This window comes from Argiope bruennichi, chromosome 9 (assembly GCF_947563725.1).
Source record: "Argiope bruennichi chromosome 9, qqArgBrue1.1, whole genome shotgun sequence".
In the NCBI taxonomy this organism is placed as follows: domain Eukaryota; kingdom Metazoa; phylum Arthropoda; class Arachnida; order Araneae; family Araneidae; genus Argiope; species Argiope bruennichi.
The window spans coordinates 56,588,376-56,608,237 of NC_079159.1; the positions used below are offsets into that span (position 1 = coordinate 56,588,376).

Below are 19,862 nucleotides of genomic sequence, written 5' to 3' on the forward strand. Positions count from 1 at the left end.
TTAAACTGGAACCACGAAAATTGTAAAACAGTAACAGAAAAAAAAATAATCAAGTTACTTCAAAACAACAGGTATTTTCTCCGAAGTATTTCTTTATATTTCAGTATAAGTTATAGAAAATCATATTCATTAATTTATGGTGCAGATAAAAAAAAGTCCGCCAAGATTGAGTTTTTTCTTTTCTTTCTGACACCATCACTGTTATACTGCTTTTTAATTTTATATTATTTGCTAGTGGAAATCTTTAATATTTCTCTCATGCCCACCACTAGAAATTAAACATTTTTTTTTAATAAAAAAATCGTGTAACTTAAAGCAAACTGAAACTTATTGCATGTAATGAAGAAAAGTGGCTGTAATTATCAAAAGAAATTTCTTCACTAATTATATACATTGATAACACCTTTACTTTGAAAAAATGCTTTAATTTATTTAAATAAATCATTTTTAAAAATTTATTTTATAAAATGTCTTAAGTAAATAAAGGGTTAACACAATGCTAAAAAAATTAAATTTTATACAAAAATTTATGTACTTGTTTTAAATAACTTTTTTTAATGTATTGTTTCATAACTGCTTATAATATTTCAAATATTAAAATAGAAAAACAGATTTAATATATTTTGGGATGTTGTTTAATGAATATAAATATTATCTTTTAGTTATATTAAAGAATATTTAAAATCCATAAGTATGCATTTTGAAAAGAAACAAATTGTGTGCTTTGCTATAATAAAAAAAATAATTTACTTGTTGATTGTTACGGTAACCAAAAGGCACCAAGAAAAAATTTCACCAATTCGGCAATTTTAGTCATCAAACGATATAGCGTGTGATTAGATAACTTGGTATTTGAGTATAGTTTTATAATTTGGCTGCATTTTTTCTTGACACTTTTTTGGTTGCTATTAAAATTGAATTGTACCTAATAATTTAATATTGTTTGCATTGGATGAAATTTAAATTTGTACAGTTGAACTTCTACAAATCTTACTTCTTCATACGTAAGATTTAGTTTATTATTCATTATATTTTATTTTATATATGCATTTTTCTTTGTAATGACATTAGCCCTTCTTTGACATGCACAGGATGAATTAAAGCATAATCTGAAATATAAAAGCTTTTTGCTGCCATTTATTGGAATAAAGTAATTGGATTTTTTTCCAATATCTACTTCTTTTTGAATAAATTTCTTTGCAATTAGATTATTGATTCTTGAAATATAATACAGTAGACTCCCGATTATCCGCGGGCGGGTTAACCGCGGAGCGGATTATCCGCGCCTGCAGCACTAAGTTTTTTTTTGCTTCCAAGCAAAGAGAAAATGCTTCCAAAGCAAGAAGCAAACACAAATGACTGATTTCTTCAAGAAGGTGTAGTTTTACAGTTATTCTTTTGTAATTACATAATACATTACACTATTAAAACAGTACATATGTATTAATTTTTCTGTGTATCCTTGACGCCTCTCGTAAGTACAAAGCACTTTTCGGTTTTCATTAACAAAATGCATTTTAGGTTAGTTTTGAGTGATATACTAAAATATTATGCGTTAGTTAAACATTTCCTGCTGTTTATTTTACATTTTATTGTATATAAAACGAATTTTCAAAGTTGGAATTACTGTTTTTTCTTTTGCTATACACCTTTTTAGCTTTTTTCGGATTATCCGCGATTTTTGTTATCCGCGGCGGCCACGCCACCCAATTCCGCGGATAATCAGGAGTGTACTGTATACAAATCCTAATAAAACCTTCATTTCAACTGTAGAATAGGAGATTTCATTGTTTGTTTAAGAAATCTTACTTGATTTTAGAATCATCAGCAAAGAATTGTCAATCAATATTTTTGCTTTTTATTACCACAATCATTATATATATATTAAATAAAGGTTTAAAGCTCATATTATTGACAGCTCATATTATTAAACATCACAAATAAAATAAAAAAAACTGAATTTCTTTTTTTTTTTTTTTTTTTTTTTTCTTTAATTTATTTGAAGAAGAATTTTATGATCTGCAATATTTCAGTGTTTTAAAACTTTAATATTTATTGTAAGAATTAAAAAATATTTTTTTAGTTAAATATTTTTTTTATTATATTAAATACTATATTTGCTTCTAATATATTGATTTTTTTTTTAGGATTGTTTGCTAAAGCAAAATGGGTGAACTTGAGGAAGAAATATCTAAACTAACAACAAATGATTCAATATATGGAATGTTATCAAATTTTGAAATTGAAAAAAAAATTGGGAAAGGACAGTTTAGTGTTGTTTTTAAAGCTAAGTGTAAACTTGATGGAAAATATGTTGCTCTAAAGAAGGTTCAAGTAAGTTGTATTTAAATTTTCAACTCCTATTTTATCTTTACAATAATATGTGTGTGTGTAATATTTAAGGCAATATGTATGAGACATTCACTCTAAATAGGTCCCAATGCCTTATTTCTAAATAGTATTAGACCTATATGTATCTAATAATGTAATGAGTGTAAATCAAATAAAGAATGTTATTTTAGGCAGTTTGAGTCAGTAAAACTGCATAAAATAATAGTCAGTTTTGATGGATAGTGAATTTTAAATTTTCATACAGACCCTCAATTCTATGAGCCATATTAAGTAAAATATTCTTGAAACAGTAACACATTTTTAAGTAAACAGAAAGGCCCATTCTATTGTGACTAAATTTGTGTGAGTTACGAAAATTTGAATATTTCTATCTTATAAAAAAGCATGGTTTAACACCACTTCATTGGTAACTTCAAAGAAAGTATGCCAATCAGCACGAAGTTTCCCCATGGCTGATTACTCTAAAATTCTGAAATTATTCATTGCCCTAAAATAGTGATATTCAAAACTTCAATTCAGAACTTCATAACTGAAGTGTCAAGAATATTTCACTCAATAGGATTATAACTGAAGGACTATTTAAAATTTAGATCATAATTTTTCGATAAGTGCATTTTTAACTGAAATAAAACATTATATATGTCTCTCATATCTTTTTAAAAATAAAACTGAATATTATGATGAATGAGAGAAATTTGTATTGACTGATTCTTTCTGATATTCTATAAATTATTATAAATATATTGTAATGCTCATGTTTTCTGTACCCATTTAAAAAAAATGTTTAGATGTTTAGTTCCTTCAAAAAGTTTTTGTATTAGTTGAAGTCAGAATCAGAAAATCATCAGTTAAAAATCAGAAAATTAAAGAGATATGTAGTACAATGAACAGGATGGCATGAGGCTTTATTAATAGATGAAAATAACGATTAGGTGACTATCAAAGTTTGAAGGTTAAAAATAATTTGCTGAAGAAACTATCAAGAGATCAAGTTACATAAAATATTTAATTGAAAATTTTAGCTAGCACTAATCACGCCGAACCATCTGGACATTAAAGTCTGTTTGTAGTTAATATTTGTCTTTCCTTTTTATATCAATATTATTTTTTTATTGTAAATCTAACTCACTTTTATCCTATGTAGATATATGAAATGATGGATTCTAAAGCAAGATTAGATTGCATGAAGGAAATCAATTTGCTTCAGGTAAACTACCTATTGTATTCAATTATTATTTTCATAAATCTCTTATTTGAAGTATGTAAATAAATACCTTGACCCAAAAATTACTTGTGTTATAGTAAAAGTACACCAATAGATTTTTAAAAATAATTAATTATCATGAAAGTAGCATAATAGCAATAGTAGCATAATCACATCTTTTGCAATATTTTTTGGAAATTAGATTTTAATTGCGATTTTTAGGTAAAACAACTAGAAAACAAAGTTTTATTATATTTTAAATGGGAAAAAGAAAATGGTTTTTCTATTGGAAATTATTACATAGAAAAGAATTCTTTTATTATGTTTGGGATATAATTTAATCTCGGAAGTTTATTTCTTGGTTCTTAAAATTAAATTAATATACCAATTATTTTGATATATTTATGAATTCCTTTTATAATTTGGAATTATTTTAATTATTAATTCTTTCCAGTTTCCCACTTTTTTAATGCTCTTTTATTTATTATCTTTCATGTTTGTGAAGATTGATGATTTTTCACTCGCATTCCAATACACTGAAATTCTACAATTTTATGCAGTTTATATTTCTGGTTATAGTTTATTCTGATATTTTTGGAACACAATTAAAATTAATCATTTCATTTTATTTTGATTCAAGGTGAGATTGATTATCTGACAATAATTCCACATGTGAGAATACAATTTAGCAGTTAATTTGAAGGGGGGGATTGGTTCCTATATTCGATATAATTATAACAAAATATAAGGAAATATCAAAAAATAATTAATCATTAATAAATGAGGAATAAGAAAGCAATTAATAATAAGTTTTTTTTAAAGAAGGCACTTTTATTAGTGATTTCTGTGTGATAAATATTTTTCCCAAAAAGCTGGTGGTCAAAATAAAAATTTGAGTTGCTAAAAATCATAGACTAAAGAAATTTAACCACACTTATTATCATAAGAAAAATTCCTAAACATTCATTAAGACTTAAAATATATTTTCAATGTTACTAAAATTCTTATTTATTTAGAATATTTTTGTCAATGACTCATTCTTTTATATTTTTTAAAATTTTGAATTAAAAAATCATAATTTTTTTCAATTAATACAGAATTTTAATTAATTTTTTTTCACTTATTAATGCATTAATAAACTAGTGTCTGTGAAATGTTTCTATTTATACTTTTTTATAAATAGAAATCTTTTGGTGATAAATTTATTATGCTGATTTAAAGCATTTTTTTTTAACAATCATTATCTAATTTTTTTATCCTTCAAAAATTCTGACATATTTATTACTAGCTAACTTTGGTGATTAGCCAGTTCACCAGTATTACCGCTCGCTACAATTTTCAATTAAATATTTTAAGTAACTTGTCTCTTAATAGCTTCTCAAACAAAACATTTTTAATCTTCAAATTTTGATAGTCATACCAAACTTATACTGTTGTTTGGATCATTTCGTTCAATTTACTATATATATTTTGCTAATTTGTTGTCATTTCCGATAAAACTTCAACTTTAATTTAAAGTGGAAATGCTGAAATTGCAATTAATATAAAGATATTTTTTAATGAAACCAAGCGTTTTATTTTATTTATCATTTTTGTTGTTATTTATTTATTACTATTATTATTGAATATGAGTACTGCAAACAGAATCGTTCGGTATTTAAGTCTTATGTGAACTACAAAATATTTTTCATAATTTGCGTAATATCTCAAAGAATAATTCAACAAAAATTTCTCAGATTCAGCATAAAATTCAGTTTTTAGTTTTGCTTTCCAAAGGATTGAAATGAAATCAGTAATAATATTTTGTTCTGGTCTATAAATATATTTCAAAAATTATGAAGTCTAAATTTAATGCAGTAAAGTATGATATTCTGAGAAATATTCTGGACACACCAAATTTTAAATAAATGAATGAATGTTTCTATTTTCCATGATTAACTAAGACTGATTTATGAAGTTGTGAATGTTCAAAATTTAGAAAAACTCAACATTTTCATAATCTTAGGCCAATTAATTTTGAGAAACCTGTGCGCTTATTGGCGTATTTTCTTTAAAACTATCGATGGAAAGCCTAAAATTATCCTTTTTTTTTTAATAATGATATTCAAATTTTCATAAATCAGTCAGTTTAAGTGATTGATTTAGTTGATTGGAAATTAATTCTTTATTTAAAATATTAGTGTTTCAAGAACATTTTGTTAAACGTGATTGCCACAGCAGAAGCTTTATGTAAAATCAAAAATTCGTTATGTATTAGAGTATTTATTGGATCAAGTTACTTAAAATATAATCATTTTCCATTTAGACCATTTTAGAAGATCTGTGTCTATTACTAAAGGTTTACAAATTAGCTGTGTGGCCCTGATTTGAATGGATATCCTGTTAATATTAAACAAAACTTGCCTTAAAATAAAACTGATTTATTGGATTAATAATATAAATAGTGTAAAAGATCATAAAATAATTTTTCTTGAATTTATTTTTTAGAAAAAAATAATATTCCATATTTGTTTTATTTCCTTCAGACACATGACGAAAATCATATTTTTGCAGATTTCATTTCCAAAAAGATTTAATTTATTTTAAATGGAGCTTTAATCGATGTGATGGCAACACTTTGAAAAAAGCTAATTTTTCCCCATGAATGCGAAACGTGCTCGTGCAGCTTAAATTTTATTTTTATTTTGTACGAAAAAAATTGTTGAAAAATATAGTTAAAATATTTATTTAAAAATTAATTAAAAATAGAATTTTAATTTTAAGGTTAAAACATTGGTATCATTTAAAAGAGAAATTTTTGATCTTTAACTTGATGTAAAAATCTGTTTTGGGCGGTAATATTTTCGGAAGTTATAGCAGAAACACGCTAAAATTTCGCTTATTTTTTAAATAAATAGAATTTTAATTAAAAATTCGAAAAAATAACCCCGAGGTGCACATTTCCGGCCTCCAAGGTATACACGTGCCAAATTTCGTAGCTATTGGTTGAATGGTCTGGCCTGTAGAGCGGGAACACACACATACACATTAGAGCTTTATTATAAGTATAAATGACATGTTTTATTTTATATTTACATATTTTTTTCTTTCTTTCTAGCAACTTAATCATCCTAATGTTATAAAATATTTAGCTTCATTCATTGATGAAAATGAACTTTATATTGTATTGGATCTTGCAGATGCTGGTGATCTTTCTAGAATGATAAAGGTACTTTTTAATTATAATCATCTATAATTATCCCAATCTTATTATTTTAGCATTTCTTTAAACTTGAATTTAGGTATTGAGAATTTCATTGTAGTGATAAAATTGCTTGTTAAGGAGCAAAATCAAATGAACTTTCATATACCATTCAGTAAAATTAATGACATCTTGAGCATTCTGATTTTGAAGAAATCTAAGTATGATTGATTTGAAACTAGCTTCCTGGTTAACTGTTTGTTTAAATTTGTTGTGGCTTATTTATTTTTTTTTCTCTTTCAATCTAGTTTTTCTTAGATTAATGAAAACAAGGGAAATGCAATTTTAGAAAGCATGCAGTTTTATTTGAAATTTTAAAAAATAAGAATTAGTTTGTAGATGATATATATTTAGATTTATATTAGATAAGTTTTGCATTCTTTAATCTTGAAACTGTATGAGTGTTATTTCAATATTTTAATATTAAAGTGTTTCATACACTTTCTTATTTAATACTATACTATAATTAGTGATTAAATAAACTATAGGTTTCATTTACAAAAAAAAAAAAAAAAAAAATCAACATAATTTAAGACATTTAATAAGTGATATATTAACTAATTTTCAGTATTGAGTAATTTTGTGATAAATTCATATTTTTTTTAATTCCAATATTGCTGTGAAGAATTCCATACATCAAAACAAACTGATTTGCTAATTACTATACTATAAACTGTTAATTCATTATTTATCTACTTCCTTATTTGATATCCAGAAATATATGATATCGTGTAATTTTATAATGCTTTTTGTAGTTATTAAAATAGGATTTTTTAATTTTTTTTACAGTACTTTAAGAAACAACAACGTTTAATTCCAGAAAAAACAATCTGGAAATATTTTGTGCAAGTTTGTGGAGCTCTTGAACATATGCATTCAAAGCGAGTTATGCATAGAGGTAACTTTTTGAAATTGTATAATTTATATAATTTTATCTAACAAGCTGAATTTGATGATAGTTATATATAAAATTTTTATGCATTTTTAAGAATTTGTCCTATTATAAATTTACATGAAATTAAGATGCGTAATATGTATTTTTTAACTCGGATTAATCTCTATATATAATTATTCAATTATTTCAAGGTATGAATGAATTTATGATTATATATTTTAAGAAGATTTTAGTACTTAAGGAGGTTTTTAGTGTTTTACATATCCATTGATTAAAAAGATTGTTGATTATAATGCATCTAAGCATTTTGCAGCATAAACTCTTTTGATACTACTAGAAATAATCATTATAAATTAAATATATTTTTGTATCCTATTTCTTCTATGCTTTAATAATTTTCAAAGTGTAAATATGAGTTATTTCTTATAAACAAATTAATTAGTTGAAACATCTTGTTAGTTTGGACTTTTATGAATCTTTGAAACATTATATAAAAGCATTAATATTATTTTTATTTACTATTGTAAAGAAACTTTTGTTGAAATAACAATAAATTCATAAAACAAATTTTATCTTCTTTTAGACATCAAACCTGCCAATGTTTTTATCACTGCAGACGGTGTTGTAAAACTTGGTGATTTAGGACTTGGGAGGTTTTTTAGTTCTAAAACTACTGCTGCTCATTCTCTTGGTATGTTTATATGAAGTAATTCAGTTTAATTGCACATTATGTCGCATAAGTTTTTTTTTTTGTTTCAGTTTTATAAGTAATTAATAAAATTTTATAGGTCTAAATGAAGCTGATTTTTAAATTCTTGAATATTTATAAATTTATTACAATAATCATGTAATTTTATAATGCTAAATTATTTATTAATGTTATGTTAAAAATATTATATTTATTTTTATTGCAGAATGAAAAAATAAATGTCATTGATTTAGTTGAATGTTTATAATTAATATATGCTTTATTACTGTTTCATTATTTTTAAATTTTTTTATTTACTTGTTTATTTATAGATTTTATTTTTATATTTTCAAATAATTAAATTACAATGCATTTACAATATTTTGGAATTTTATTTAAGTTTCTAAATTGGATTATTATTATCAAACTCATTATTTTTTTAGTTGGTACCCCTTATTATATGTCCCCTGAGAGAATACATGAACATGGCTATAATTTCAAGTCTGATATTTGGTCTCTTGGTTGCCTTTTGTATGAGGTAAATATTTTTTCTTTTAATAAAACTCATAAAATCTATTATAAAATATTATTTTATTTATTGAGAAATTCTTTTTCATTATTTATATTTAAAGCTTGAAACAGTAAAGAATTTATGTAATTATTTATTATATTAATATTTTCTATGCAGATGGCTGCATTACAATCACCTTTTTATGGAGAAAAAATGAACTTGTATGCCCTGTGCAAAAAGATAGAAGAATGTGATTATCCTCCTATACCTTCAGATATATATTCTGATCAGGTATCATTGTTTACTAGTTCCTTTAAATTATTATTCTCTGTTTCACCCTGACTTGGCAGTATTGTAAAAGGTAGAAAATGTGACGCTCCGTGTTGGCAAAGAGTTCCCCATCAATTCCGACTTTAAAATAGTTAAAATGCGCAGAAATTTATCAAATAATATCATAAATTACAGAAATCCTTTTTTTATCAGTATGTATTTAAAATTATTCTCAAGTTAGAAGTGCTTATCTGTTAAGTATTTTGTAAATAAAGCGAAAAGATTGACATAATGAATTCCATTTGGGCTAGAACCGGTCTTCAAGGTCAAATATTTGGCGCGCTTTTCTTTTACGTTTGCGCCAACTCAGCTTCATTCAGTTCACAAACCGTTATCATCTTTCGTACTTCTTTATTCTCGCTTTTTTACCAGCTGATATTTTTGATACTATTAATCACATTAATAGTTATTAGTTTTGATTGTTGAATATTTATTCGATTCATTATTTTTATTCACTTCTAAAATGTCTGAAAAAGAGAAAGTGTTATCACTGACTACGCTGTGCACACCTACAAGACGAGTGAAACCAACAAAAAGTGCAGCATGCAGAAACATATTAAACGTTTATTCTCGACTCCAAGAAAACCCTCAAGATTCTATCAATCAAATCATCGATAAAGTTTCGCACCTTACAGGTGTTCGCAATGAACAGTTTTCCTTTTGAAAAAAGAAATAAAGGCATCCAGTTCTTTAAGTACCCCTGGAAAGAAATGATCAGGCTCAGTAGGTAAACATTCAGGTCTTGTAAAATATGATGATTTTACATTATCCTGTATTTGACGAAAAATCCATGCATATTTTCGTAGAAATGAGATCCCAACATTAGATAAAGTTTTAAAAGATGTGAACGATTATACAGATATCTTTTCGAAAAACATTAGCCGAACTACGCTTTACCGAATATTGAAAGATGTAGGGATTTCTTTTGAGAAACGATGAAACGAAATGAAATAACATTAATGTTTTATTAAAATAATGTATCGATAATATTGAAAAAATAATAAAAATAAGGAAACAATAAATTCTCCGATAAAGTGATAATATAATAAAGTAAATAAATATTTACTATTTGGCGAAAAATTTGTGAGATAAAGTTTCGCCAGCGATCTGCATTTCTAGTAACTTTGTACTTTAAAGTAACCCAGTTCCCCTGACAGCGACTGTGATTCGGCATGCCTAGAATATACACTACTGCCAAGTTAGGGTGAAACAGAGTATAGTTTAATACTTCCGTCTTGAATATTATAAAATGATTTATCTATTAATATTATTTCGTTTTATAGTTCAAGAAAATTTTTAATGTTCTCCACATATTACATTTTGAGAAAACATAATTAAAAGCACTTGTAAATCCAATTTTATTTATTAAAAAAACTACCGATATTTCTTGTATAGTCATTATTAATAAATTATGTGATTAATGTAACGATTATGGGAAAAATATTTTCTAACCATTAAGGGTAGAAAATTGCTTTTATGTATTCAAAATTAGGATTATTTTTTTTAAAAAAAAGCTGTTTTAATTTTATATATTATAATACATTTCAAGCTATTTTAATTTTCTAAAAAAAGCGGGGAAGTGTCATATTGAGTTTTTTTAAAAGAAAATGATGGCTACAAATTACCTTGTTGTTTTGCACTTTATAAGAAATATTACTGAAAATTTAATATTTAGCTTTACCAAAAATGTATTAATTTTGGAAATTATTCATAATTCATGTGAATACAATGAATAATATTGATCTGATTAGCATCAGTCCATTAAAAGGTAATTATTTTGAAAGACTTTTTTACATAAAACAACTTATTTATCTTTCCTATCCTTATTTCTATGTTATTATTTTTTTTATATAAGAATCCTTGTTATAAATAGATATTTCTATTTGTAACGAGACAAGTTTTACAAATTAATGTTTATATAAATTCTCATTCAACATCTTTCTGTGGTGCCTTTTTTTTTTTTTTTTTCTTCTATGTATTGTTATGTTTGTTTTTATCGATTTTTATGCTTTTTAAAAATTATTATTAATAATAATAAAAGAATTGAAAATATCAGATTTAAATTTTACTTTTTTTTTATAGTTGAGAAGTTTAGTTGCTGACTGTATAAATCCTGATCCAGATAAACGTCCTGATATTGTTTATGTACATAAAATTGCTTTAAATATGCACTTATCATCCCAATCTCCAGCACCTCTTAATGTTTAAGAGAGACATGTCTGTGATTTCTGCATAAAAAGTTAGGGACCAATGAAGTTTTAATTTTCTGAATTTATATGTATAATTTAAACTTTTCTTTATATTTAGGTTACATATTGTGATAAATTTTCAACAAATTTATATCATTAACAGAAAAATACTTTTAACAATATAATAAGTGAGATATATTTGATAAAGTTTCAGAATAGGTATTGTATAACTTATACATTATGAATTTGTGAAGTAAAATTGTTACACTATTTCTATATACTGAATTTTTAAAAAATTTACAATTTCTTTAAGTTTATAAAACATTTGTGAAAAAATTTTATAATTTTTTTCTCTGAAAATTCTATTGAATTTTTTATTTCAAAAAATATATTTGACTGTGTTTGTAAAGCACTCTCCCTATATAGTAGATTTATGATTTAATTTTCCATTCTGATTTGCATTATTCACTTTTCAATTTTTATGCCATAATTTTTAGTCTGCCATTTAAATCATATTTTAATATAAATTCCTTACTATTTGGTGAATAAATTTTTTTTCTTTTTTCATTATGTGAGCAGAAAATGATTACTAAGTAAATATGAATTTTGTGTATAAATTTCAAATATCATGATAATAGCAGAATTGTTTAAAATTATTATGTACTTCTGAAAAAATGGGATTTTTTTTCCCTCATAGTATGAAAGCTATGGGATTTTTTTTTTTTTTTTTTTTTTTTTTTTTTTTTTTTTGTTAAAACTGTCTTTATAATTATATTCCAAAGCTCAGTGATTTCTAGAAAAGCTAATTATTATTTTTTATGTAGAATTTCTAGAACTTATGGTTTTTAATTTTGTTGATAGAATTCCATCATTGATTGTGGATTTTTAGCTTTAACTGTTGAAGCTTGTGCCTTTTAAATATTTCATATAAGTGATATGTTGTCATGTTACTTTGTTTGAAAAAGTCCATTTGTAAGGCATTAAATATTTAGATTTACATTTTGATGCATAATTATATGTGCATTCATGTTATGATGGAATTTATCTTGTGCCTTTAAAAACGACTTATTAGATGTATAAATATCTATATTTATATGCACCAAGCAAAACAAAAAGGCCTGTATTAGATTTTACCAAAGATTCATTTTTATTGCTGTTAAAATTTACAAATTTTATAATTACATAATGTTATTTCCTTGTGTGTGTGTTTGCAGCTCTCTTATTGTGCCATAATATATAAAATATGTGCAATACTATACTTATACAACTTTATTCCTTTTTTTAAAATATTATGTTTTGTAATTCTTATTTTTGAAATGGTGTGCTATTTACATTTGCTTTGTAATTTAATTTTTATATTTGTTTTATTATTAAAGAATTTTTTATGATCTCATACAATATTTTTTCTTTTTGAAAAACTGATTCACATTGATTGTAACTGCATTATGTAGGAACTTATAAGTCTGCAAGTAATTAGTTTCAAGATTGTTTTTTCCAAGATCCCGGTTGTTGACAGAAAAACATTCTGTAGTAAAAATCAGTACTATTATCTCAGTATTTCATTGGCAGTAGTCAGGAAAGTGCTTTTGAGATATAGCTGTTTGCGAATCTGGCTATTTGTCATACTCCAGATAACTAGCAATAATAATATTCAGATTGTCCTTAAGTTTAAAAAAAGTGTTCTAATATCAACTTCAAATGATGATTTCATATATTTTTGAATTTATATGGGCCATTATTATGCAATATTAAAATTAGGGAAACTTCATTGACCTAAACCATGTGAATAATCAAAAGGAACATTACATACCTAAAAATTCATTCAGACCTAAATTTATTAAACTCAATATCAAACACATTTTTTTTTCAAGTGGAAAATTTAAATTTGGTCTTGGCATAGATGAGATAGGAGATAGAGCTCAGCCTTATTCAAATTTCAAAAGTGAAGCAATGAAAACTACAAGCTGTGTAAAAAAATCATTCATTCATACATTATTAATTTTAGTATTTTCCTTGTTTTTATAAGCCACTGCTGATGTAATTAAATATCATTTATTCTGGTTCATTAGTTTTTTTAAAAAAAATCCCCATATTACACATTTAAATAATATGTCATAATAAAAGCATTGAAAAAAGCTTGTAAAATGAAAAACTGGATAATTTACTTTAAATTAATAATATTTTAAATCAAAAGTATTGCATTCTAATCAACTAAATCAATCATTAAAATCGACTGATTTATGAAAATCTGAATATCACTACTCTATAAAAAGGGCGATTTTAAACCACTTCAACAACCGTCTCAAAGACGATACGCGTCATTTCCCAGCGTTTCTCAAGAGTGATTGGATTAAGATTATGAAAATGTGGTTGATCTAAAATTGTGATATTTCAAACTTCAGAAATCGATCATATTTGATCGCAGAAGATAGAATCATTTGAATATTTGTTTAAAAGTTGGAGTGCTAAGAATTTTTTGTAAAATATGATTCCTTAGAACCAAGGGATTGTCTAAAATTTAAGCTTCAAATTTTTTTTAAGTATATTTATAAACCGAAATAAAATAAAATATTATAATTAACAACATTTAATTCCTTTTGAAAGTAAGGCCAAAAATGTAATTTTTTGATGACTTAGAAAAATTTTTGTTAATTAATTCTTTTCGATATTATATAATGAAAATTATTTTGTAGTGCGCATAAGACTTCAATGCTGCACGGCTCTGCTTTCAATTCGCATATTTTTTTTAAAGACATGCTATGTTTTATAAAAAAATTGTTTTTATATTAATTACAGTTTAATAATTTTTACTTTAATTTAAACTTGAAATTTTACGGGCTCTGACAAAAAATTACAGAGAAATACATAGAATAGTTTAAGTGAATTATATGACTATCAAAAATATATTTCTGAAAAAGCTATTATGAAAAGATAGAGACCAAGTTACATAAAACATTTCATTGAAAATTTTAGCGAACATTATTACTAGCGAACCGACCGTTCGCCAGAGGTGGCTAGTAGCAAATAAAATTGTAATTTTAGAAAGCTGCTTTTTACAGTGTGTTGCTTTATTGAACCTCTGTAACACCTCTTCTAACTCGTAAAGATAACATCTAATACAATAAGACCCAAATTTTTCATCGATAATCAGATTTCCTTAAAAATAATTAAGAAGACTTCAGTTTAATTTCACTTTTGCATCAACAGCTTTCAGGAAAATTCTGTCTTCTTTCAAATTTATTTTATGTATATTGAAGTATTTATATTTCATTACTATTTATTCAATCCAAGAGAATTTTTTTGGTGGGGGATAAAATTGATAATGCCAACATTATTATTCATATCCCTTTAAAACTCTACTTCCTCTTAACTGTTTGTTTTTCTATGCACCGGATTTCCGTTATCCAAAGCATTTGATAATTATACTTTCATGGATCGATAAATCAATTATACTTTCTTGAATAATAATATTCTTAATTTCCCTTAATACATTCTTGCGGCTTGAGTATTTGTTATTTTTGACACATTTTTTAGAGCATTTATTATTTTAAAACTGAGCATTTTATGAAAAGAACGGTTACAAATGGATAAATCTAGTTTTATTACAAAAATTCAGAATGACTTGGCGCCACTTCACTTCTATATTTAAAAAAAAAAAAAGAATTCGTTATTAATCATGATTGAATACTTCCCAATGTCAAATCGTTTGATGGTAAAATCTATTACGGAGCTGATTTCTTTTTCTGTAATTGTAAAATTTTCGTTCTTTTTAATAAATGGAAAAATAAATTTCTTTCGTCCCAGGAACATAAATAAATTACAAATCGCATTCTTCTATTTCTCGAAATCATTCTTTTTTCTTGCAGCGACTGAATGGAAAGAATTTTCGCAAATTATTACAAACTGCCTCATCTGTCTCGCTTTCATATTTCTGTCTTTCATCTCTTACTGTGTGTTTTAATTGCCTTCCTTGCTTGATAATATGGAATACGCCTTGTACATCTTCGAGTTTTTTCTTTGAGGCTTCCAAATAATCCTCGAATTCTTGTCTTTTTCTTATAGCATCCTCTGTTTCTTCAAATCCTGGAGCAATATCACTAGCTACCAAGAAACGTTCGTCGATAATTCTTGAAGCAATTGTACTGGCTTTATAAGTGTCGGCTAAAACAACAGGTTCATCTAACGAACTTTCGCGGATAATATTATCTTCTGGAATAGTTATTTGATAATCAGCGTCAACATTTTCCGTTTCCTGCGCATAGTACAACAAAGCTCTGTACTGAAGGTACTTATCAGTGAACTCTGTAACAAATTTACGAGGATGGCATTCGTCCTGTATAACGTTATCGTTCCAATTCGTTTTTACTGGTCTCTCTGCTATTTCTCTAAAAAATGTGATTGATAATTCATTGGCGTACCTGTATCTCATGAAAGGTCCTATTCGGTACCTAGCTTTGAGATAAGCTAAACGATTCAAAGGCAATTTTCCTTTATCGTTCCCTAAATATAGTCTCTTCCAACGCGAAATGAGAAAGTCTTGATGTCGAATGGGAGCAAAATGCACAATAGTGGGGCTTTTACGAAAAACAATTTTTTCTTTCTTTCTTTTTCTGAAATAAATGTATATCATTAAGAATATTAAAAGAAAGTCGATAAAAGGCACAAGAAATTCAGAATCTATAAATCCACCTAGCCAACACAAATGTCCAACAGTTACAAAACATAAAATAATTCCAAATGCAAAAAGCATGTTGGACCTGGAAAATTTAATGAAAAAGAGGTATATATATATATATATGTTTATTTCAGGATTCGATCATATTGCTTCGTTTCGAAATTGTAAATATGAAAAGAAGATTGATGTCGTCGTAGTGATTATTGTTTAGAATTCATTTGTAGTTTTAACTATTGTAATTACAATCGTATTGTTATATTATTGTGAAAAGTTGCCATTGTTTTAAAACAAATATGTTTAACAAAGAGCATCAACAGGCAGGGAAAAAAAAAACTTGATGATTTTTAAGTTCGAAATTAAAGATACAAAAAGTGTTCTAAGATTTTTTAGATTAAAAAAAATGGCTGATTTGTTGAAGAAGTATAAGTGGTTGGAAATTATTTATTAATTTAGAAATTATTTATTTGCTTAAAATTTTTAAGCGTCTCTTTTAGGGCTGATCGAACAAATGTGGGACCTGGGGCAAAGTTGATTTGATGGGTCTTGAAATAAATTTTGTGCGATCAATTATTTGTGGAACTTAGTTGTTTATTGCATAGCATAATTTAGTGTAATAAGGGCTTAAGGAATACATTAAGTGGATAAATAATTATTTGTATGAAATTAGCATTTTAGTCACGAAAATACGCGTTTATTAAAAGCAGATTATGGAAATAATTATTTCATAAAATTATAAAATTTAACATGGTATACGACTTCATAAAGTAATAATATGTAATTTTTATTTCATATTCTTAAATATTTTTTTAATACTTTCGTTGACAATAACATTTTTTTTTTTTTTGTCAAATTTCAAATCCTATAAACAAAATGCCTAGGTGTAAATTAATCCTGACTATTACTTAAATATATATATATATATATATATTTTACTTGATATAGATTTTTCAACAGATACGGTGATAATTGGTAAATCCAATATAATAACCAGCATAGAAAGACTTGGTCCATTTTCCATTCCATTCTAGAGATTTTTTTTTTTAAATACCTACCAGCCAATTCTTTTAAAAGTTGAGATGCAAAAAGTCGCAATATTCAAAAATTTATATATATAATATGCTTTTATATTTTTAAAAATACAAAATTTTTGCCTTTTTAAATAAAAGTTTCAATATAGTATAAGATTTCACGTTGAAAATTCATTATATCTTGAATTATATTGGGAAAAGAAAAAAGCCCGGAAATTTTATTTAACAATAGGAACTGAAAATTTTAAGTGGTTTGTAATTCATCAATTCTTTATTCATAATATTATATGTATTCAAAATCGGCTGTTCTTTTTTGAAAAAATGGAGTTTGTGTAAATCTAAATATGGGGATAACCCCGTGCATAAAAAAATATTTCATACATTTATGCAGAACTTATTTATTACTGCCACAGGCATTTGAAATATTATTGTGTAACTAATCGCGTTTGACAGCTAGCTGGTTCACAAAGATATCTGGTATATTATTTTGTAATCTGTGGCAAAGATAACTCAAAAACACTCTGAGCTAAATGGATGAAATTTGGTATACAGTCTTTACATCAAATTTGTAGAAATCTGTCAAATTTTGTGTGAAATATATTTTGAGGAAATCTGTCTGTCTGACTTTCTGAATATAAGTCAAGACGACTACTACAAAATGAAAAGAGATCTATGAAATGAGATATATAAATTTATGCATGCCGGGGATTCATTACCAAAAAAATGTGTCAAGTATTGCACGTAGATTCAGTAAAAATGTCAAAGATAACTATTTCGATTGCCATGTTAGGCAATCGAAGCGTTATCCAAGGTCCGCAATTTTTTTCGGGCAGAGGAGAATAGCACCTTTATTAGAAAATATGGGAGAAAGTTTTGGGGAAACCACTTCCGCTGGTTAAACATCTTGTAAGCTTTGTAGATATTAAAAAGAATATTTCTTTCTCAGTTTACATCAATGGAAGAAATCACGTGATTAAATATTTCATGTAGTAATGAAAACTATTTGAATTTCAATTTTATCTATTATTGTTTTTTCACCAAACAATATTTTCCTAATTTTCAACAATAGATAACAACAATGTTGTTTATTGTTGGAAATTAGGCAATATATATATATATATATATATATATATAAATCCAAAATGCAAAAAAAAATTTCCCTCATATTTAATTGGTATCGTTAAAAAAACAATTTTTAAAATTTAGAAACAATATAAAATTTAATCTTGATCAATAACATTTTTGCAAGTTATCAAAGAAAGCATCAAAATGCAGCTTAATTTTATATTAATTAAAATTTTAATGCATCACATCAAAGTTCACATTCTTCAATTGAATGTGAGGTTCCCGTTCATTTGGCATCTTTATACTAATATATATATAGGTGTCCAATTTGGTTGCTGTAAGTCAAACGACCTGGTCTGCAGAATGCCTACATACTCATGCATCTTTATTAGTAGTAAAAATAGACAAGTAGGGTTTCAATAAAAGTTCATTACAGGCTTCAGATTTTTTTTTTTTTTTTTTTTTTTTATGAACTATACAACAAATACATACCATATACAACATCATCAATTGTATGACATAACAAGATTGATTCCAAATTATATATTACAAATTGATGTGACGAGGAAGAAATAGAGTATAGCCTTCTCGGAGGTCACGAACACAGGGATGAAAGCCAGAACCTTGGATCGTGAACCACAGGACATGGGAAGCTAAAGTCCTGTTCCCATCATCAGGGCTCGTCTTACATGAGACGCATCTTGCTATGTGCCTTCGCATCTGTGGTTATCCGGAATATGACCGGTAGAGTTGTTTACATAGGTTTATAGTCTGTTGTGCACTGCTTCATGTCATGTACCATTGTCAGACGTTCTCCGTCAGATTTATTTTCTTGGTTTTTTTTTTCCTTGTTTTTTTATATTTTTTTAGAAATCAATCAATTTATTTTTTCAATGAAAATGGATGAAGTGCAGGAGTCAGACAATGACGATGACTCTTTTGCTGAATATTCCGCAAAAAGTGTTAAATTATCTTGGCAAGACAAGTACGTTTAACGAAAATGCATACCAATACTTTGAGAAAAAAAATCAATGTTACTAGTCATGTGAAATTTGTCATTATTTTTAAAGGAATCGTGAATGATATTTTCTAGCATATATACTTTTATTTTAAATTACAATATCTTTCTTTAGATATTATTTTATGCTAATATTGTTATAATAACTACGAGTAACCATTTTAAAAGTCTATACTAATATTGAAAGAAAATGCCATTTGTTCTGTTATGCCAAATTAGTTATCGCAAATTTTTTTCTCTAATTTTAATAATTTGATTCATAACATAGGTTAATGTAAATAATTAATATTTTTATATATCATTTTAAATTTCTTAGTTGAGGTAACAATTATTAATCTTTATACATTATTAAATAAGAGTCTTTTCAAATACTTTAATAATTGGAATATATTAATAAGAAAATGCCATAAGCTTAGGAATACCTTAGATGTTTTGGTTCTTCTTTATGTGCGGACAGAATGTGAAGAAACACGTCGTTCGTATACAAACCATTCTGGAAATGCCATACGAAAGCCTGTAAGTAGACATCAAGTTTTTTCTTTGCTCTTCTTTATCACTTTCAAAAAGCATTCAGTATCAAAGTTATTTTGAATTCATCTTGAAGCATCATAAACCTGGATCCTATTTTTATGGTATTGATGTTGTAAATTCCGTATGACAGGTTCT

General features: G+C 25.8%; 1 protein-coding gene across 2 annotated transcripts; it reads left to right on the forward strand.

Moving 5' to 3' along the window:
• The first annotated feature begins 34 nt into the window (after positions 1-34).
• LOC129984072 (serine/threonine-protein kinase Nek7-like) lies at positions 35-11,899 on the forward strand. Of its 2 annotated transcripts, none has more exons than XM_056093843.1 (9): positions 35-71; positions 2,148-2,334; positions 3,497-3,559; positions 6,654-6,764; positions 7,587-7,695; positions 8,276-8,383; positions 8,824-8,918; positions 9,069-9,182; positions 11,304-11,898. In XM_056093843.1, exons 2-9 carry the CDS (start codon positions 2,167-2,169, stop codon positions 11,427-11,429), a joined length of 894 nt encoding a protein of 297 aa, XP_055949818.1. In that variant the 5' UTR covers positions 35-71; positions 2,148-2,166; the 3' UTR covers positions 11,430-11,898. The 2 variants fall into 2 exon arrangements, with proteins under 2 accessions (XP_055949818.1, XP_055949817.1); XM_056093842.1 differs by lacking the exon at positions 35-71 and adding an exon at positions 986-1,004 and having other exon boundaries at positions 11,304-11,899.
• The last annotated feature ends 7,963 nt before the right edge of the window (positions 11,900-19,862 follow it).